This window comes from Phocoena sinus, chromosome 11 (assembly GCF_008692025.1).
Source record: "Phocoena sinus isolate mPhoSin1 chromosome 11, mPhoSin1.pri, whole genome shotgun sequence".
Lineage (NCBI taxonomy): Eukaryota > Metazoa > Chordata > Mammalia > Artiodactyla > Phocoenidae > Phocoena > Phocoena sinus.
In genome coordinates this window covers 44956991-44979372 of record NC_045773.1, presented here as the reverse complement: position 1 = coordinate 44979372, position 22382 = coordinate 44956991, and the positions used below count along the sequence as shown (strand labels likewise).

Genomic DNA, 22382 nt, shown 5'->3' with positions numbered 1-22382 from the left:
AGAAGAATCTCTGCAAGGTTTTCCCCTGGTGATCCAGAAAGGAGGTGTGAACACTTACCCGCCTGTAGGGTTAACTGTGTAGTCAGTTGTCACTGTGGGATGTGAATGAAGCCAGTATTCTTTACTTTATCAACAATATGAGAATTAAGTTATTTTTATCTCTAGTCAAAAGCCATGTTTGGATTTATCATTCAAGGCCTCAAGCTAGGCACACCTGGGGGCACATGGATGAAGAAGGTGGAACTTCTGTACATGCACAGATCCTACCTGTTGTGGGAGCTAAGATAAACATATAAAGTGGAATCTGTCAAGTACATTCATGCAAAAGAATAAAATACGGGAGCTCAAAGGAGAAAGGAGTCTTCTAGAAATTTTTTAAATGGTGTAAAGAAATTTTAAAAACTTTGTGTCTTTAATTTATAAAACTTAGATTAATGCCTAGTAAAAGACGATCAATTCTAATCCATGAGGTGGTATCCTTTATTAAATATATCCTCCCCACCCCCTCCTGTGTTTTCATTGAGTACATACTGTAAAGAATAGCGTTTGAGGGCTTCCCTGGTGGCGCAGTGGTTGAGAGTCCGCCTGCCGATGCAGGGGACACGGGTTCGTGCCCCGGTCTGGGAGGATCCCACATGCGGCGGAGCGGCTGGGCCCGTGAGCCATGGCCACTGAGCCTGCGTGTCCGGAGCCTGTGCTCCGCAACGGGAGAGGCCACAGCAGTGAGAGGCCCGCGTACCGCAAAAAAAAAAAAAAAAAAAAAAAAAAAAAGAATAGTGTTTGATATACATGTGTATTGTTAACAAGTAATAACTGTAAAATAGCGATGTAGCTAATGATATAGTTAATGAATATACACACTTGCCTTTTGTCTTGGTATGTATGACAAGTCTTGTATACTTTTCATTAAGAGGGAGAAAAGAAAAAAAAAAAGGGAGAAAAGTCCAGAACTCTCTAATTTATGAAAATTTTATATGTTTGAAAAGCATTTAAGTGTATGCTTTGGCAGTATGTACACTAATATTGTCCCTGTTAAATAAATTCAGAGGTGATCATCCCCCCCTAAAAAAGGATTTCTGTCCTTACAAAAATAATTCAGTTGTAGCAATTCTTCAGCATATTTGTCTAATGTATTCAGGACATAGTTGAGGAAAAAAAATTTTAAGCCAGTTCAATGATTAAAAAAAATTGTTTTTTAATGTAGAAAACTGTTTTCCCAGCCCCTACTGGTATTTCTGAATGTAGGTTCTTTAATAGTGAAATGTGTCTCATATACAGAAGAGTATATGAAATGTAGGAGTATGGTTAAAAGCACACACTCTGACCCACTTACTCTATTTAAAAAAAAGGGAGAGGGGACTTCCCTGGTGGTGCAGTGGTTAAGAATCCACCTGCCAATGCAGGAGACATGGGTTCGAGCCCTGGTTCAGGAAGATACCACATGCCGCAGGGCAACTAAGCCCATGGGCCACAACTACTGAGCCTGCACTCTAGAGCCTGTGGGCCACAACTACTGAAGCCCTTGTGCCCTAGAGCCTGCGTGCTGCAACTACTGAAGCCTGCGTGTCGCAACTACTGAAGCCTGGGGCCCGTGCTCCACAACAAGAGAAGCCAGTGCAATAAGTCCGTGCACTGCAACGAAGCCCCCACTAGCTTCAACTAGAGAAAGCCCGCACGCAGCAACGAAGACCCAAAGCAGTCAAAAAACCCCCCCAAAAAACAAAAAACAAAAAACGCCAAGGGGAAGTCACCGGTTGCTTAGAGAATTTTTCTGTCTCCCTCTAGGATTGCAATTTGTACTTTCTTTCAAAGAGTAAACACTATTCTGAGTTTGGTGATAAACTTTCCCAAGGTTTTCTTAAAATTGTTTTCTCTTTTTACTTTCCCAAGTTTTTCTTTATAGTGTTTCCCTTTTTGATTGTATTGCTAAATATTACGTTGATTGAGTCTAAATGCTGAACTCTATAAATGGACTGGCACTGTGTTCTTTTGAGACTTAAGAGTTTTGCTTAAAGTTAGGTTGAGATTGGTACATGCTGATTGTGTAAAGTGTTTGTACCACTGAATAGTATGTTGTTGATGTGTGCCTCAGAGACACATGTGTGTATCAGTTTATACTCACACCAGCAGTGTATAGGAGTATCCATTAACTCACATCTTCTTGAACATTTGATATAGTCAGACTTTAAGTTTTTGTCAGTCTCGTGGGCATTAAAGTTTCTCAAAGTAGTTTTAATATGCATTTTCCTGATTACTAATGATAATGACCATCTTTTTCTACTCATTTTGGTTTCTGTAGTTTTTCCTGTTTTGAAAATGATTGTCTTAATTTTTTCTGTTGCTTTGTAGGAATTCTGCACACTTTCATTCCCACCCTCCCACCCACCCAGCCTATTGTTATAAAATGTTTCAAGTATTAGAAAAGGAAAGAAAACTATAATGATCACCTCTATTTTCGTCACCTAGGTTCAACTGTTAACGTTTTGTCCTCTTTGCTTTGTTGTAATATGTGTGTGTGTATATCTTTCCATATGTGTGTATTTATTATTTATTCATTCATTTATTTGCTGAACTGTTTGAAAAAAATTCAGATGTCATGGTACTCCACCCATAGGAATTTTTAAAAAATGTATTCTGGATATTAACTTTTTGTTGTTTATGTGTATCCCAGATACTTTCTAATTTGTGTTTGGTCTTTTCATTTTCTTTACAGTGTCTGTTGATAAGCAGAAGTTCCTGATTTGAATAGAAATTTATCAATCCATTCCTTTATTATTTGTGTTTTTTATATCTTAAGAAAAGCTTCTCTCCTCCAACTTCATTAAGATGGTCTATTACATATTTCTTCTAAAAGTTTTATATTTCCTTTTTCCCTTTAGAAGTTTAATCTATTTGTAATTGTTTTGTGTGTGTGGTGCTATGTGTGGATCCAGTTTTATTTTTTAAAATAAACATAATCTGTTATCCCAGCATCACTTAACTAAAAGTCCATCTTCCCACGGCTCTGCAGTGTACCTCTGTCATGTCAATGTGCATGTCTCTTGTCTTTATTTAGTTCTGTTGGCCTATTATCTGTTCCATGCTGTCTAAATTAATAGTATTTATTTTTAATAATTTAAAAATATAGAGGGGCATTTTTTCTTACCATTTTAATCTTTTTCATGAGTTTCTTAGCTTTTTTTGGTTCCTTTTTACTTAAAAAGTTGATTCTAAAAGTTATATGCAAGTTCACCTGTTGGGATGTTGATTGAGAGTATATATCTATGAATAAATTTGAGGAGAATTGGTTGATATTAGTGAAAATGGAAGGCATACTCAGTGAGAAAACTAAAAAGAGAATGACACATTTGGTTTAGAAAACACTGGAATAAGATGATTGAAGTTCCTTTGAATTCCTGATGACATTCAGCTAATGTATTTAATTCATTGCTTAAGTTAACTCTCTCATGTACAGCTCCCGTTCTTTACAGGTAGCATTTATGAAACATATTATGTACTGGCTGCACACAGGAAAGGCGAAAATGATTAAGACACTGCCGTATCTTCATTTATTTGGAAAGAAAATTTTTTTTTAATCCCTGGTTCAGTATGCCATTTATTGTTGTTTTGTAACTACATTTGCTTTTTTTTTTCCCCTTTTTCTTTCTTGTGTAGTTACTAAGACATTTAAGGCTATTAACTTTCAACCTAGTGTTAGCTGTATCCCATTGTTTTGACATGTAGTGTTTCCATTATTATTATTTTATAGATAATCCCTAGTTTAAAATTTTATCTTGGTCCAGGGTTGTTTATGAGATGGTTTAAACTTTTTCAAGTGGGTGGGATTTTATTGCCTCTTTTTTCTTTTGTTGCAATAACAAAGTTGCATTACTGTAAAGATCAAGAATGTGGTCTGTTCTATTTCTCTTGTATATTTTTAAATTGTGGTAAAATATATATATATATTTAATATAAAATTTACCATCTTAACCTTTAAGTATATAGATAAGTACATTCACATTGTTGTGCTATCTCTGTTGTTCTTAAACATATTGAGATTTTTTTTGCCTAACTTAATTGACTTCTTTTTTCACTTTCAAAACTTAGCAATGTACCTTTTTGGACATGGGCCGTTGATTCTGGTTTGTACTCCCTTTTCTCCTCCCTTTAATCTGTGCATTGCGAGAAAAGCGGAATGGAAATTTTACTTTTTTGTTTTAATTGATATGTAGACTTCTTAGAAGACAATTTTAGTTTTAAATTATACATATTGTTTTTGTTCATTGTGCATAGATGACTAGCTTTGCCATGGGAGATTCAGACGTGTTTTAAGGGTTTTCCAGTCAAATACCTTGGGACACACTGGGTTAAACAAGGTTGAATAGTTTCGTTTGTTTGTAGTTAGTACTTTTCAGAGCTTTTATTTACTTTTTTCAGAGCTTTTAATTACGAATCTCCATGGGCGCATATTGAATGCAATGTTTTCAAAGTTATTTGCCCACAGACCTACCTTATCCTGTGGCATGCTGTGAGATCCACTTAGGGAGAGGAAGATAGTCTTACACTGGGGCTGGGGCTGTCATGAGTTTGTTTAAATAGTTTTCAGTAGGTTTTCTTTTTTTCAAAAGGTTACCTAAGAGATTATGACCTTGTTTTCCAAACAGGTCAACCTGTTATGATTTCTATAATTTTAACAATGGTAATAGAGATGTGAGTCAAGTGCCTTTGATCTTGTTACAGATGTAAACGCCCAGGTGGAAAGAGGGGAAGTATTTAGAGTGAGAGACTTAAGGTGGAACATGCAAAAAAAAAAAAGAAGATCTGGTATAACTGTTTTAAAAAGAGTGTGGCAGTATAGAAGAAAAGGTACCCATGATGACACTGAGTCATCGTTTCAGAGTTGGGGCTGGCATTTCGGAGACCTTGAGCTGGGAGTCAGAGGATGTGGATTTCAGTCCCAGGTGTGCCACTCTTGAGTAGTTTGATACTGGCCAAGCCCTGGGGCCCCAGCTGATGTTTTGTATAAGGAAAGGTACCTGTGTTGGTTGATCTTCCACGTGCTTCTGACTTGGGCCCTCTTTGACAGCTTTCCATTGCATTGCTTTGACCTACTGTAGACAATAGCAAAGAGCAGTTCTCCCCTTGGTATCATTGCTGTATTGATCTCAGGAATATTTGGCATTGAACTTAGATGGCATATGTTCTGTATGTGCATGGAATAGGGAGGCTGAGAAAGCTGGCTTTTCTTGAAGGTAGTTATTTTTATCTGGGTAGGTAGCAACCTACTGTACAGTGCGCACAGAAGCTGGAAATAGTACCTAGAGTGTTTCCACGTGTTTAGAGGAGATTAATTTATGCATTTGTATCTAATCAACCACCTCTTTTTTTTTTTTTTAATATTTTATTTATTTATTTATTTATGGCTGTGTTGGGTCTTCGTTTCTGTGTGAGGGCTTTCTCTAGTTGTGGCAAGCGGGGGCCACTCTTCATCGCGGTGCGCTGGCCTCTCACTGTCGCGGCCTCTCTTGCTGCGGAGCACAGGCTCCAGACGCGCAGGCTCAGTAATTGTGGCTCACAGGTCCAGTTGCTCTGCGGCATGTGGGATCTTCCCAGACCAGGGCTCGAACCCGTGTCCCCTGCATTGGCAGGCAGATTCTCAACCACTGCGCCACCAGGGAAGCCCCAACCACCTCTTTTTTTATAGCTTGCATAAGAGTCTGTATATAATTATGGGTGCTGAACTGACACCTGGCATATGTTAAAATGTGAGGTTCAAAACATAAATGGTTGGCTTTATTATTCATTTCTGAACAATAGCTTATTAGATAATTTTGATGTAACAAAATTCTTTTAAGAGGAAATTGAATTTTTTTTAGTGCTTTTTAAAAAAGAAAACTATTGGTAAATTGCTTGTATTTAATTAGGAAAAGATGGGGCTTGAATTAGAATGTATAGAGGTGTTAGCCATTATATGTATTATCTTTGAAGTGTTTTTAGACACTAGTTAACGAAAATGAGAGAGAAGTTAAAATTCTTGATACTGGATAAAAGTGAAAATGTACAGCTGTATTTTCTGTTTTTGTAACTGTCACAGTTTAAGTTTAATCTTCCTAATAAAGAATGTGTGTGCCATCAACATTGGGTTCTCTGCGGGTACGCACAGTTCTCCTCGCCTTTATGTAGTGAAAGTGAGCAACATGTATGTGGAATAGGAATGATGCAGGGTTTCTTGTGTTTTTCCTTTTAATATCACTATTCATAATATTTGGAATGCTGTTATTAGTAGGACGCAATACTAAGTATGGAGTTACCTAATGTGTCTTGAAGCAAACCTTTGAGAATGGCACAAAGAAGCGATCCTGAGTTTTCACTGAGTAGGGAGTAGACCAGCTTCCAGAGACTTGGTGGGGTAAGAGGCACAAAGTATGGTATGTTCACTGCTAGGGTGAGGTTTATACCTCCTCTTCGCCTGCAGCAGATAATCTTCAGGGGGAAGCTCCACAGGGTTCTACGATTTATATTGGTTCGGTTTCTCTGTAGGTTAGTTTTCACGTTCCGTTAACTGTTTTATCCCATTACATGCTTTGTAAACTTAACAAATTCTACACCTCTTTTGTTTCTTTCTCATTTAATACCTGTCTTTATGTTTTTTCTATTTATCTTTTTATTATTTAATGGTATTGTGTTTAGAGGGAGTGGTATATGTATGATTTTAAATCTTTGGTATTTGTGGATACTTCTCTCATGACTCAGTATGTATACGTACTTAGGGGGAAAGAAAGGTGAATTCTGCCATTGTTGGGTGATGTGCTTTTTTTCTTATAGTAGCTCAAGCTTGTTAATCTGATAGATAGATATAGATATAAATCTGTGTTCATGCTGATTGTTTTTTGTCTTTTTTTATCAGAGATAGGGATTTAAATTGTTTTTCAGCTTTATTGAGGTATGATTGACATAAAATTGTAAGATATTTGAGGTGTACAAAGTGATGATTTGATATATGCATACATTGTGAAAGGATTCCCCCACTGAGCTAACACATCAGTCGTCTCATATTTTATCCCGTTAATCTTTTTATGGGGCTGGGGTGAGAACATTTAATTCTTCTCTTTTAGCAAATTTCAATTATACTATATTGTGTTATCAACTAGAGTCACATTGTTTTACATTAGATCCCTAGACTTTATTCATCTTACAGGTGAAAATTTGTACCTTTTTACCAACGTGTCCCTATTTTCCTCACTTTTACCTTTGTTTTTTTTTTTTAAGAATGTCCCTTTTCTTTCTTTCTTAAATTTACTTTTTAATATTTATTTATTTATTTTTACTTTTGGCTGCATTGGGTCTTTGTTGCTGTGCATGGACTTTCTCTAGTTGCGGCCAGCGGGGGCTACCCTTTGTTGTGGTGCTAGGACTTCTCATCGTGGTGTTAGGGCTTCTCATCGTGGTGGCTCCTCTTGTTGTGGAGCACAGGCTCTAGGCGCGTTGGCTTCAGTAGTTGTGTCTCGTGGACTCTAGAGCGCAGGTTCAGTAGTTGTGGCACATGGACTTAGTTGCTCCGTGGCATGTGGGATCTTCCGAGACCAGGGCTTGAACCCGTGTCCCCTGGTGGATTCTTAACCACTGTGCCACCAGGGAAGTCCCTTACCTTTGTTTTTGTTTGTTTGTTTGTTTTTTGCGGTACGCGGGCCTCTCGCCACTGCGGCCTCTCCCGTCGTGGAGCACAGGCTCCGGACGCGCAGGCTCAGCAGCCACGGCCCACGGGCCCAGCTGCTCTGCGGCACGTGGGATCCTCCCGGACCAGGGCACGAACCCGCGTCCCCTGCATCGGCAGGCGGACTCTCAACCACTGCGCCACCAGGGAAGCCCTTTACCTTTGTTTTTGAAGGGTGTTACTGTTGGATATAGATTTATAGGTTGACAGTTATCTTTTTTCTTTTTCTTTTGGTACTTTAAAGATTGTTCCACTGTTTTCTGGTTTGCATTGTTTCTGATGAGAAGTCTCCTGTCATCCTTATTTTTGTTAGGTTATGTGTTAGATAATCTCTACATAATGTGTCTTTTTACTCTAGCTGCTTTTACAGATTTCTCCTTATTACTGGTTTTTAGCAGTTTGATGATGATGTACCTTGGTGTGACTTTTCTTTTTTCTACTTGAGGTTCATTGAGTTTCTTAGAGTGTGAATTATTAATTTTCATAAATTTGAAAAAATTTCAGCCAGTAGTTCTTCAAACAAATATTTTTTCTGCCTCCCTCTCACCCCTTTTGGGATTCTCATTGCACATACATTAGGTTGTTTGAAGTTGTCCCACAGTTCACTGATGTTCCAATGCTTTTTTCTTTTTTACCCAGTCTTATTTCTTTCTGTGTTTATTTTGGATAGTTGTTTCTTTTTTTTCTTTTTCTTTCTTCTTTTTTTTTTTTTTTTTTTTTTGCTAAGTGTTGTGTCTTCACTAATCTTCACTAATCATTGAGTCTGCAGAGTCTAATATGTTAATCCATTTCAGTGTATTTTTCATATAAGACATTATAATCTCTAGCCCTTGGATTTAGGTCATTTAAAATTTTCTGTTTTTTTCCTTATGCTTCTTTCTTCTTTCTTTCTTCTTGAGTGTATGGACTGTATTTATAGTAGCCATTTAAATACTTTTTTCTTATTCTGTCACCTGTGTCATTTCCCTTAATTAAATTTTCTTTTTATGAGTTATATTTTCCTACTTTTTAGTGTGTGTGAATTTAATTGGATGTCAGATGTCATGATTTTTATGTTGGGCACTTCTGTTTCTTTATAGCCTTTTAAGTACTTTTGTGCTTTTTCTTGGACTCATTTAAGTTACCTGGAAACAGCTTGATCCTTTTTGAGACTTAAGCATTCTTAGAACAATCCAGAACAGCCTTTAGTCTAAGGGTTAATTTGGTCACACCACTGGTGCAGTCTCTTTCTTCGGGCTTTCCTTGATGCCCTGTATTTAGGTGGTCTTTAGCTTATTGGTACACTAATTATTTCCAGCCCTGAGTAATTTCTAAAGATTGTTCTGCATACTCCTTATGATTTTAAAATTATCTTCCGGTTTTTATGTTATGCTGTAAGCTATAATTGTGTATTTTCCAGATTATTTCAGCCTTTTTATTGAAATACGTGGAGAATTATGTTATGCTAGGTTTAGTGATTAACCAAATGTAATAGTCTTATAATAGCCTGAAAAAATGACCACACCTCCTAAAACACCTAACACATCCAGGGGCGCTCTTGGTATCAGGGCTTTATTTATAAAGCAGTGATTATGAAGAAATGATGTGTATATATTTCTCATCCTAAATAATACCTATTTAATTTTCTCACTGTTTTCTATTCCTTCTCTCTCTCTAGGAAGAACGTGTTGTGAATCACATGGCAGCAAAGATTATTGAAAATGTCTGCACTACCTTCTCTGCTCAGGCCCAGGGCTTTATTACAGGAGAAACTGGGCCTGTTTTATGGTACCTATTCAAACATTCTACCGTTGATTCTCTTAGGATAACTGCAATATCGGTAAGATGGAGCATCTTTTGGGGATATATTTGCATGTATTTAAATACCAAGCTTGAAGAACTGTGCTAGATACAGAGTAAATTTCATTGGATAGGTAGAAATCTCAGAGTAACAGTTGGTGAGAACAGTAATTTGATTTTCTCCTGAAGCAGGAGGACTGTCAGGAAATTCCAATAGGATCTTGTGTGACCATGAATTACAGTTTCAAAAACTATTTGGAGGTGATAGTGGAAAACCACGGCAGTGGTTAGGGTGCAGGATTTGGTTTGGTATATTTCTAGTGTCCCTTGACTTTTCCTGTTAGCTCCCTCTTTCAGACTTTACGTTAAATGGGTTTATCATGTGGTTCAAATGAACTCATATTAATGTTCAAGCATCTGTGATTTTGCAGTTTCTGTATTTTGATTGGTTGTCTACTGCTTTGCTTCCATGGTTATAATGACTTGATGTAAAGGATAATTATGTATGAAGATGTGTTAACCTGGTTGTATCAATTTAATAGTCAGTTGAACAGACGCAGGCCTTTCTCATATGATTTATTTATATATTCTTTTTGATCACCAGTCTTATCTGGACTCTCAACGTTATCTGGTACCCTCCCTGTATTTCTCTAGTCTCCTCATTCTTGTGCTTCTCACTGTGCCAATTTCAGACCATATCCTCTTTCCTTAACCCTCCAATCCCATGTTTTCCCTCCTGCCTCCTCAGTAAGTGGCTTCCCCCTCAGTAAATACTTCCCAGAGAAAAATGGAGACATCCAGCGAAAATTATCCCAGTGTCTGTCTTACACATCTTTGGACCTATTTGCATCCACAACTATCCTGCCTCAGTTCTTTCTCTCCTGTTACAGCTGACGAACTGTCCCTTCTCCTGTCAGAGACAAACATGTCCATGATTCTTCTATCTCTTCATTTTTTGAGAATCTCAACTCAAATGGTTATTTTTGCTCTTTCCTAAATCTTTACCCTCTCCTTGTGTACTAGATCTTTCTAATCAGTGTTCAGGTGTTCTTTACCACATTACAAATAAAAAGACACACATAAAAACATATCCAGAGTTTCTTAGGAGGTACCTCCATCCCTCCTCCCCCCCTCCCCCGCACCCCACCCCAGCCATACTTCTTTAAAGGGTTATTGCCACAAGCTTGCTCCTTTCTGGCCTGTTTTCTCTTCAACCCTATCTGGTATCTGTCCTAAAAACACTAGTGAACTTTCTCAAGCCATCTTTGAGTCACATCTTAAGGCATTCGTTTTAATCCTGGGCCTTTAATTAAAATAACCTTGCTTTAATTGGGTTTGTGTTATCATTTTCATTTTTATGCTCAGCATGACTTCTTTTCTTGGCAGAGATTTTTTTCCCGCTTGTTCCCACCGAAGTCTCACACCTTCTAGCTCTTTCTTCGTTTGACACATTAAGCTTCACTCTTCGATCTTGGGCTTTTTATATTTTGTTCTTAGTGTTCATCTAATTTATTAATTTTTCACTGTAATTTTTCCGATATCCTCCAAAATGCCTCTTCTTTTCTGCTCCAGGATCATGTTCAGTATCATATGTTATATATTGTTTTCATATTTCTTTAGTCTCCTTCAGTTTGAAACAATTCCCCAGTATTTCTGGGAACTTCATGTCATTTACAGGTTTAAAGGACACAGGGCTTGTATTTTGTAGGGCAAGGCTCGACTTGGGTCTATATAGTGTTTTCCCGTTAAACCTCCTTAACATCATTGAGGACCCTTACCTGCAGCATATGCCTCTGTGATCGTTGCCATATGATGACCATCTGTTTCATTCCTTTTATATCAGAGATTGGCAAATACTTTCTATAAAGGGCCAGATGATACGTATCTTGAGCTTTGATGGCCACATATGGTCTGTGTTCCATATTTGTTAGTTTTCTTTAACACTTTAAAAATGTAAAAACCATTGTACATTGTTCTCATGAGCTGTACAAAAACAGGCCTTTGGTATTGGTTGGAATTCTATTTTAAAGAAGCTCTTTCCCTTCTCCCACACGTATGTGTGTATTTATATCCTTATGATCATGGATACCTTTTTTTTTTTTGTGGTACGCGGGCCTCTCACTGCTGTGGCCTCTCCCGTTGTGGAGCACAGGCTCCGGATACGCAGGCTCAGCGACCATGGCTCACGGGCCCAGCCACTCCGCGGCATGTGGGATCTTCCCGGACTGGGGCATGAACCCGTGTCCCCTGCATCGGCAGGCAGACTCCCAACCACTGCACCACCAGGGAAGCCCCATGGATACCTATTTTATTCAATGAATTGTAATGTGATACTACTATTACCACTATTATTATTTATTGTTTGGATGCTCAGGTCATCCTAGAAGCCTTACAAGCTGGCTTTTGTGTCCCATTGACCTATTTCTTTTTTTTTAAAATGAATTTATTTATTTATTTTATTTTTGCTGCGTTGGGTCTTCGTTGCTGTGTGCGGGGTTTCTCCAGTTGCAGCCAGCAGGGGCTACTCTTCATTGTGGTGCGCAGGCTTCTTATTGAGGTGGCTTCACTTGTTGTGGAGCATGGGCTCTGGGCACACAGGCTTCAGTAGTTGTGGCGTACAGGCTCAGCAGTTGTGGCACACGGGCTTAGTTGCTCCACGGCATGTGAGATCTTCCTGGACCAGGGCTCGAACCCGTGTTCTCTTCATTGGCAGGTGGATTTTTAACCACTGTGCCACCAGGGAAGCCCCCATTGACCTATTTCTATCATCGATCACTTCCTTACTTTCTGACACCGTGCAGTTTCTGGGCTACTTTTGTACTTGCTCTGCCAGCCCTGGAACCAATCATTTCTCCAAGGGACCTTTGGTATCTAGAAACCACGATCAGAGTGCTGTGCTTATTGCTATGGGGTGTTATTGTTTTCAGGCCTTCTTAGTATTCAGAGCTAGAAAAAAGTATATGTACTCATAATACACACGCATATAGAATTGTTCTTATATCTATCATTGTGGGTATTTGGAACAGAGCTCATGCATTCATATTGATACTTCCCATTTGAATCCCATACTTAGGATTCTTTTCAGCCTTCCCATTTTCTGTGTTTGTAAATCTAATCTCATGCAGAAACCTGGTTTCAGTTACTCTCAGTATATTTACTGATCTGTTCAATCAGTTAATTTATTCAGCTTAACAGACTCCATCCACTCTGGCCGCTGCCTCTGTGTCATTCTCTTTCTCCCGTGTCACTGCCGAGTGTGTCCTGAGCCACTTGTGCTCAGTGCTCCCATTCCCCTCTGACCTCTTTCCTCAGAATCTGATGTATTGCCCTTGGGAGGGGAAGGTAAGGGAAGATAGACTAAGGAAAACAAAGGGTTAGGTATCATTTTTGATGCTCTATCTTCCCTAATTCCTTCCCCTTTGCTGTTTACATCCAGCCAGTCGACCTGTCCTCTGACTCTAATTCATAGATACTGCTCAGATCTGTCTGCCTCTCTCTGCAGCTCTGCTGCTGCCTCCATAATCCGGGCCACCACCATCTGTCACTGAGACCAGTGGAGTGGCCTTAACTGGTCTCCCACGGCCAGTTTGCTGCTCCACTAGTTCCATTTTCCATACAGGGTGAACTTCATAAAATCACATCTCCTCTTCTTACTGCTCTGCTAAAACTTTTCAGCATCTTAAAAAATTTTTTTAAAGGACGATAATACTAGATAAATACTACAGAGTACTAGGTAGAAGCTAAGAATTGGCAAGTGCTTTGAGTTTCAGGATAAAATTTAATGTTTAAAGCAATTAGCACATTTTGTGGGGTAAATTAGTTATGCTAGCTTATTTTACTGTAATCCCTTATAGATTGTAAACTCCTGGAAAGCCAGGACTGTGTTTTGTTCATCTTTCTATCAGTTTGAAGCCAGGTCTTTGGTTGCAGGTTTGGACTTTCCCTGCAAAGGTTGATATGGAGCCTCTTGTCTCACGTCATGAGTGGAGGGCAGGAGGTTGATAACATTAAACGTTCTTCTTTACTTGGGCTACAAGGGGAAATAGGCCACAAAGGTCCTGCTAATGATAGAATGGGGAATACAGTATGAGATCATTGTTTGGGGATCCTAAAACAAAGTTATTCTAACATCATAATCTTAAGAAAATTTCACCTGCCTTAAGAAGATTCATTAAAGGTTGAGGATATAGAAACTGAAAATACGCATCCTGAAGACACTTTACACAGATTCCTAGAGGGATGACAGTTGAATTTTCCCCAGCACGCCCTACAGAGCTGAACTTCTTTTTTGGTTTCTTTTCCGATAACAACCTCTCAGGAATGTGCTCTGGAGGTTAACGTACCCATTTAGTGATAAAGAGCAGAATTCTTCACATGACTTTCAAGATGTTGGGTGATTTTTGCCTCTGCCTACCTCTTTTGTCACATCTCCTAACACTCATTCCCTCACTTACTGTGCTTCAATGACACACGTTCTGATATTTTCAAGAATTTCCAAGCACTCTTCGGCCTCAGGACTTTTCCCCTTGCTATTCCCTGTGCCCGGGATGCCTTCCTCCGGCTTTTCACATGGCCGATTCTTCATCTTTTAGTTCTCAGCTTAAATGTTACCTCTTTCGTCAGGGTGTTTCTTGCCCCTCGTGTCTCTTTGTATTTTCTGTCATAGCAGTCAACACAGCTGTATTTATGCAACCTATGTATGCACATCATCATACATTCTGTTAGGAGGTCAGTTCTGGGAAGGTAGGGACCCTGTTGCCGTTGTTCCCTCCTGAACACGTGTGGTAGGTGCCCGGTGGATATCCGTTGACTTGATGGCTGCAAGAGCAAGGCTGGAGGATGGTGTCATCAGTGCTGAGTCACCAACTTGCTCCTTGTTCCGCGTGTTAACAGTCTGTGCCTACGGCCTGTGTCACTGATTTTCTGACCCATTTCTCCTAGTCATCTCTTGGCCCCATAGAGTCCCCCTGTACCAGTGTGACACAGATGAGCAGCATTACCATCACCTGGGAACTTGTTAGAAACACAGGTTTCTGGACCCTGACCCAGACCTGCTGACTCAGAATCTCTGCGGGGAGAGGCCCAGTAATCTGCATTCTGACAAGCCTCCAGGTGCTTCTAATGCCTGCTGAAGTTCGAGAACCAGTGCCCTAGACCTTGGAGCTCTTGAAAAACACTGGCCTGGCTTGGAGTGAAAGATGGCTAATTAATCCTTCCCACTCAGGAGTGGTGGCATCCATTGCTTAGGGATTAGTTGTTGAAGGGAGCGGACCTGACTTGGGAAGTGTATTGAATGCATAAAAGGGTTCCTAGAACTATTAGGATTACAGGGAATCTCTGTATGAGCCACAGTGGGAACGAGAGAAACCTTTAGAGTTAGATTGAGTAGAATGGCTCCTATGAGGGAGGTTACTGGGCTAATTAGAATTACTGAAGTGCTGAGAGGAAAGGTGACAAAGTGAAGAGTTTTTCGGGGCAGCGGTTCTCACGGGGGTTGGAGGGGAGCTTTTCAACAACACTGACTGCTTCCTCCTCTCTCTCCACCCCCTGCCCCTGTTCTGATGTGTCTTAAGATCTCAGAGGTCAGATGAGAGTGTGTCTAGTTTGAAAAAGTTCCCAATGTAATTTTCATATGACATGAAAAAATCATTCAAAAGACAGAAAAGAAATGGTTCTTAGACTTATTCCGTGGTGATTGTGTTCATGTTTCTAATAGATATGCCACCTTCAGTTTTGAATTAATCTCTTTCTTAGACATTGCTTTTAATAAATAGATGGTCACAGATTCTGGAGGTAACACAATGTCCTTTTTTTTTTTTTGCGGTACGCGGGCCTCTCACTGTTGTGGCCTCTCCCATTGCGGGGCACAGGCTCAGCGGCCATGGCTCACGGGCCCAGCCGCTCCGCGGCATGTGGGATCTTCCCGGACCGGGGCACGAACCCGCGTCCCCCGCATTGGCAGGCAGACGCTCAACCACTGCACCACCAGGGAAGCCCCACAATGTCCTTTTGGAGGCAAATTTTGAAGTGAATTTTGAACTGGAAGTGTACTTTCCAGTTTTAAAATGTAGTCTCAAGCTCTATTTTATTAAGTAAATATTTCAAAACCTAGTCACTGAAGACCTGTGTTGAGATTTGATTTCTTTTTGATTTGGAAAATACAAGCCCTCATGTGCTCTTAAGCTTCTGTGAGCTTTCAACTGTGTTTGATACCCAGAAGTGACGGGTTAAAAGTTATTTGCTGCATGAGCTCTTCAAAATGGAAGGTAGCTTAGGCTTTTGAGCAGCTTTCTGTAGAGGAGGACTTCCAGTTGCCCTCATATTGCTTTGAATACACTTAGAAGCAGTCTGGACAAATCTTGTATCAAGAAACATCCCCATTATGATCGCGTAGGGATTTTATTTCAATAGGAAGTCAGTTTTGCTGTGAAAGCCTCTCTAAGAATTGTTACCGTGCTAATGAGACTTACTGTCCATTGTCTCGAAGCCAGTTTAAGGGAGACCCCTAAATATCCTTGAAAAATTCTAATCGTAGCATGATCTTTAGGGGCTCTATTTAGACTGCTCTTATTTTTTTTAATCCAGGGATTGAATAATCTTTGAAATAATACTGACTGAAATAATGAAATAAATCTGTTTTCTTAACTGAAATATAATTGATTTACATTATTATTAGTTTTAGGTGTACAGCATAGTGGTTCAGTATTTTTACAGATGATACTCCATTAAATGCTATTACAAGATAATGCTATCATTTCCTGTGCTATATTCTGTATCCTTGTTGCTTATCTATTTTATACATAAGTTTGTATCTCTTAATCCCATATCCATGACTTGCCCCTTCCCCTTTTTCTCTCCCCTCTGGTAACCACTAGTTTGTTTTCAGTATCTGTGAGTCTGTTTCTGTTTTCCTATACACATTTGTTTGTATTACTTTTAAAAATTCCACGTGTAAGTCATATCATACAGTGTTTGTCTTTGATTTATTTCACTAAGCATAATATTCTCTAGGTCCATCCACATTGCTGCAAATGGCAGAGTTTCCTTCTTTTTTATGGCTGAGTAGTATTCCATTGTGTATATATGTACTACATATTCTTTATCCACTCATCTGTTGTTTAGGTTTCTTTCATATCTTGGGTATTGTAAATAGTGGTGCTGTGAACATTGGGGTGCATCTATGTTTTCGAATTAGTGTTCTCATTTTTTTCTAGATATATACCCAGTAGCGGAGTTCCTGAGTCATGTGGTAGTCCTATTTTTAGAGTTTTGAGGAACATCCATAGTGGATGCACCAATTTACATTTCCACCAATAATGTACAAGGGTTCCCTTTTCTCTGCATCTTCTCCAACATTTGTTATTTGTAGACCTTTTTTAAAAATTATTTCTTTGGCTGCGTTGGGTCTTCGTTGCTGCGCACAGGCTTTCTCTAGTTGTGGCGAGTGGGGCCTACTCTTTGTTGAGGTGTGCGGACTTCTCATCGCGGTGGCTTCTTTTGTTGTGGAGCATGGGCTCTAGGGTGCGCGGGCCTCAGTATTTGTGGTACGCAGGCTCAGTAGCTGTGGCCTGAGGGCTCTAGAGCGCAGGCTCAGCAGTTGTGGCGTATGGGCTTAGTTGCTCCATGGCATGTGGGATCTTCCTGGACCAGGGCTCGAACCCGTGTCCCCTGCATTGGCAGGCAGATTCTTAATCACTGTGCCACCAGGGAAGTCCCTGTAGACATTTTGATGATAGACATTCTGACAGGTGTGAGGCCACCATTAGCCTGGTACCAAAATCAGACAAAGACACTACAAAAAATAACAGGCCAATGTCTTTGATGAATATAGGTGCAGAAATTCTCCACAAAATATTCGCAGAACAAACCAACAGTATGAAAAAAGGATCATACACCATAATCAAGTTGGATTTATTCTAGGGATGCAAGGATGGTTCAACATTTGCAAATCAATCAGTAAGGTGCACCACATTAACAAAAGGAAGAATAAAAATCACACGATAATCTCGGTAGATGCAGAAAAACCATTTGACAAAATTCAACATCCCTTCATGCTAAAAACTTTCATTAAAGTGGGTATAGAGGGAACATATCTCAACATTATAAAGGCCATTTATGACAAATTCACACTACCATTATACTCAGTGGTGAAAAGCTGAAAGCTTTTCCTCTAAATTCAGAAATAAGACAAGGATGTTCACTCTCAACACCTCTATTTAACACTGTATTGGAGGTCCTAGCCATAGCAGTCAGGCAAGAAAAATAAATAAAAGGCATCATCTAAATTGGAAGGGAAGAAGTAAATTGTCACTATTTGCAGGTGACATGATACTTTACATAGAAAAACCTAAAGTCTTCACCAAAAAAACTATTAGAAGTAATAAGTGAACTCAGTAAAGATTCAGGATACAAGATTAATGTACAGAAATTTGTTGCTTCTCTATACACTAATAATGAACTATCAGAAAGAGAAATTAAAAAAAAAAAAAAATCACATCAAGTGACTTCCTTGGTGGTCTAGTGGTTGAGACTCCAAACTTCCACTGCAGCAGATGCAGGTTTGATCCCTGGTTGGGGAACTAAGATCCTGCATGTCGTGTGGCCAAAAAATTAAAAAATAAAATAAAATCACATCAAAAATACTAAAATACCTAGGAATAAACTTAACCACGGAGGTGAAAGACCTATACTCTGAAAACTATAAACACTGATGAAGGAAATTGAAGATGATTCAAAGAAATGGAAAGGTATCCCATGCTCTTGGATTGGAAGAATTAATATCAAAATGACCATACTGTCTAAAGCAATCTATTAGATTTAATGCAATTCCTATCAAAATACAACATTTTTCACAGAATTAGAACAAATAATCCTAAAATTTGTGTGGAACCACCAAAGATCCCTAATTGCCAAAGCAATCTTGAGAAAAAGGAATGAAGCTGGTGGCACCACACTCCCAGGCTTCAGACTATACTACAGAGCTACAGTAATCAAAACAGTATGGTGGGCTTCCCTGGTGGCGCAGTGGTTGAGAGTCCACCTGCCAAAGCAGGGGACACGGGTTTGTGCCCCGGTCCGAGAAGATCCCACATGCTGCAGAGCGGCTGGGCCCGTGAGCCATGGCTGCTGAGCCTGCGCGTCTGGAGCCTGTGCTCCGCAACGAGAGAGGCCACAACAGTGAGAGGCCCGCGTACCGCAAAAACAAAACAAAACAAAACAAAAAAACCAGTATGGTACTGGCACAAAAACAGACACATAGATCAGTGGAACAGAATAGAGAGCCTGGAAATAAACCTATGCACCTATGGTCAATCAATCTTCAACAAAGGAGGTAAGAATATACAATGGGGAAAAGACAGTCTCTTCAATAGATGGGTCTTCATTTTCCCTTCTATACTACCTTCTCTGTCCTTCACCTGAGAGATGCACCAGACAAATTTCCCTTCCGAGAACCTGCTGTGCTCTTCATGTCTCCATGTGAATACGTCTCCTCTTCTCTCTGGCTAGACTTTTCTTTACTTACTTTTTCACCTTACTTTCCCACTCACCTTCAAAAACCGACTCAATTATCATTTTCCTTATGTAGATTTTGTTGACTTGCTTTTCCTGCCTTTCCAAGCATAATTGAGCCCATTTCTATTACAACACATTAAATTCTATGAGTTTATTTATTTTAAGTTTCACCTTTGATACTCTATGAGCAGTTGAGGAGTAGCTCAGGGGTCTGATTACCTTGGTTTGAATTCTAGCTTTGCCATTTACTAGCTATATGCCTTTGAGCAAATTACTTAAATATTCTGTGCCTTAGTTTTATCACCTATAAAATGGGGTTAATAATAATACCTTTCATATATGTTATTTGGAAGGATTAAATGAGGTAGTCTTCAGATATTCTCAGATCATGTTTTTCACATACTAAACAATAAACAAATACTTTTATGACTATTTTTCAACGCTTAGCTTAGTGTCTGCACAAAGAAGGCTTATCTTAATGTTTTTTATTAAAGTTTTTCTGTGTAGACTCATGAATTATTTTCTCATTTTAGTTAACTCATAATGCATATGATCATTGTAAGAGTTTCTAATGTTTTACAGCAACTTAAGTATTTATTGGTAGCTGGATTATTGTTTCCATTTTACATGTGTTGAAATTGCCCAAATTTCTTATGCCAAGGTAAGTAATGAAGGAGCAAGGTAAACACCTTCTACTCCTTTCCACAGAAGTATTTGTTCTCTTGTGGGGGACTGGTTCATGGGCTTGGAGTAGTCTGATGGATCTGTTCTTCTGTCCCTGCAGGCCTTGTGTAGAGTCACTCGCCATTCTCCTACTGCCTTCCAGAATGTTATTGAGAAGGTGGGACTGACCTCAGTAATAAACTCCCTGGCCTCTGCCATCTGCAGAGTCCAGCAGTACATGTTGACCTTATTCAGTGCTATGCTGTCCTGTGGGATTCATCTTCAGAGGCTAATCCAAGAAAAGGTTTGACCTATTACTCTACTTTAAAAATTGTTGTGTTCTCCTACAATTTTAGTGGCTCAATAAGCAATGTATCTCTGTAGAATTTATTTTTCATCTCAAGGGGCCCTTTTGAACTTTGCCAAACCTCTGTACCACAGGACATTCATCTGAAGATGTTATAAAGTCTTTTAGTGATTGAAATAGAAATCTGTCTGCTTGTCCCATTTTAGTAATGAAAAGTCAGAAAATTTATGAGTCCTTCTTACATGCTAATATTTCTTATGCCTCCTTGTCGTCAGCCCTCATCTCTTTTCCCATATCTCTTGCCTGCCTTAAGGAGGGGTCCTTTTATATTCTCTGCTTCCCCTGATTCATTTTTATTCCTTTCCTTGTCCTGATACCCTGCCAGTACACATAACCTTCAGAGCTCCCTTTCTCTTGTTTTTAACTTAGTCTCCTTCCAATCCTTTGATATTCCCTTATTTTATGGAGTGTAGAGTTTGTAAGTATTCAATTCGTATCAGAAAACTACATAGCTACAAAGAAGTCCCTGTAGTAGCTTTCCTCCAAGTGTCTTCTCTAGCGCCTGCTAAGGAGTGATCCCTGGACCAGAAACATTGCATCACCTGGGAGCGTGTTGGATACACAGACCCTCAGGCCCCGCCCACACCTGCTGAATCAGAATTGACATTTTAATGAGGTCTCTTGAGGATTTGTTGGAAATTTATGGTTGGAGAAGCCCTGCCCTTGAACATTAGTGTTCAGTGAGGCGTTAACAGGTGAAAAAAAGTGGACCATGGTTATATACACATTCGGAAAGCAATGAGTCAGACATATTTTCAGTTGTACAACATTTTTCACTTTTTCGTGTGTTCATGTATATTATGAGTCTTCATGAGGGTAGTGTAGTATGCAGTATTCTTTATACTTATTGGAGCAATTACCCTTTTTCTGAGGGGAGATAACTGTCAAATTGGAGTTTTGTACAACATGGTGAAGGTAACACTGCTAGGAAGTATGGAATGGGGCCACTTAAATATAGTGTTTGCCATGTTTCTCCTGCATGAAATGCAACACGTTAAATTTGGTTTTTTATAAAACTAAAAATTTCAGTAATTAATAATTGTCAGGCTTACATAATAAACTTGATCTTGAAAGTCAAAATAGAAAGCAATCCATTTTTTGCCTTTAATTAATCTGATTTAATTCTGTGAAGAAATTTGAGCCTCAGAGAAAGTATAGTCTGTGTCTAATTTTTCGCTATTAAATTTTCCAAGTCATTGTATTAGAAAAAGTACCACTTGAGTAGTTTTGCTATGTAAATTGTGGTAAGAGAGGCTGAGAGTTTTATTTTTCTTGGATTTATTGAGTTTAAGATATTTCACAAAGGTAGTAAAATAATATGCACTAATTAATATGACTTTGTAATTGTTTTATAATGTTTAATGTCCCATGTATCTTAAATAAATGATTGAATAATTACACGTGTTAAATGAGAAGTAATCTTTTGATTTTAACTAATATTGGCACTTAAAATTTTTTTTTAAATTGTGGTTAAAAACATAAAATTTACTGTTAACCATTCTTTTTTTTTTTTTTTTTTGTGGTACGCGGGCCTCTCACTGCTGTGACCTCTCCCGTTGCGGAGCACAGGCTCCGGATGCGCAGGCTCAGCGGCCATGGCTCACGGGCCCCGCCGCTCCGCGGCATGTGGGATCTTCCCGGACCAAGGCACAAACCCGTGTCCCCTGCATCGGCAGGCGGACTCTCAACCACTGCGCCACCAGGGAAGCCCTGTTAACCATTCTTAAGTGTACAGTTAGGAGTGTTAAGTAGATTCACATGGTTGTGAAACAGAGCTCCAGAACTCTGTCAACTTGTTTAACAGAAGCTGTATATCCATTGTATATTTTGGGTGTTATGTTTTAAGACTCTGGATTTTATTTAAATCTTCTGTTTTAGTAGGCCTCCTCTGACACCGAACTGGCAGAGGAAGGATGGTGATGCTTTGTTCCTTCCAGGTTGGGGTGAAAGTCCAGGTTCCCCTGTAGACTTCTCTTGACACCCGAGGGGTGTGGTAGAGCCCCTCCTTACTGCTGGGCAAGGGTGGAAATCCAGGCTTTCCACTGGGCTTCTTCCTATGCCCCCCTGGCTGGTAGGGGGAGGGCTCCTCATTATTCCTCCACTGACACTGGTTGGGTAGGGGTGGGCGCCCCATTCCTGGTGGAAGGTGGTAAAGTTGAAGGCTTCCCACTTGCCTCCTCTGATGCCATCCCAGCAGAAAGAAGGAGGGGAACGTGATTACTGCTATAAATGCGTGGAGGTCCAGGCGTCCCATCAGTATCTCTCCTGATACCATGGTTGGGGCCAGGGGGCATTGTTATTGCTGGGTTGGGATGAAAGTCCCAGCTCTCTCTTGGTCCTTTCTATTTCCCTGGCAGGGAAGAGTGT

General features: G+C 39.6%; 1 protein-coding gene across 7 annotated transcripts in view; it reads left to right on the top strand.

Moving 5' to 3' along the window:
- ULK4 (unc-51 like kinase 4) overlaps positions 1–22382 on the top strand; it is a 530371-nt gene that overhangs the window by 96947 nt on the left and 411042 nt on the right. For all 7 annotated transcript variants that reach the window (XR_004352053.1, XR_004352054.1, XR_004352055.1 and 4 more), the window contains 2 exons: positions 9351–9512; positions 19770–19952. Coding sequence is in view for 4 of the 7 variants with exons in the window: in XM_032647445.1 (XP_032503336.1) it covers positions 9351–9512; positions 19770–19952 (345 nt within the window). In the remaining 3 variants the exon portion in view is untranslated. The remainder of the gene's footprint in view (positions 1–9350; positions 9513–19769; positions 19953–22382) is intronic.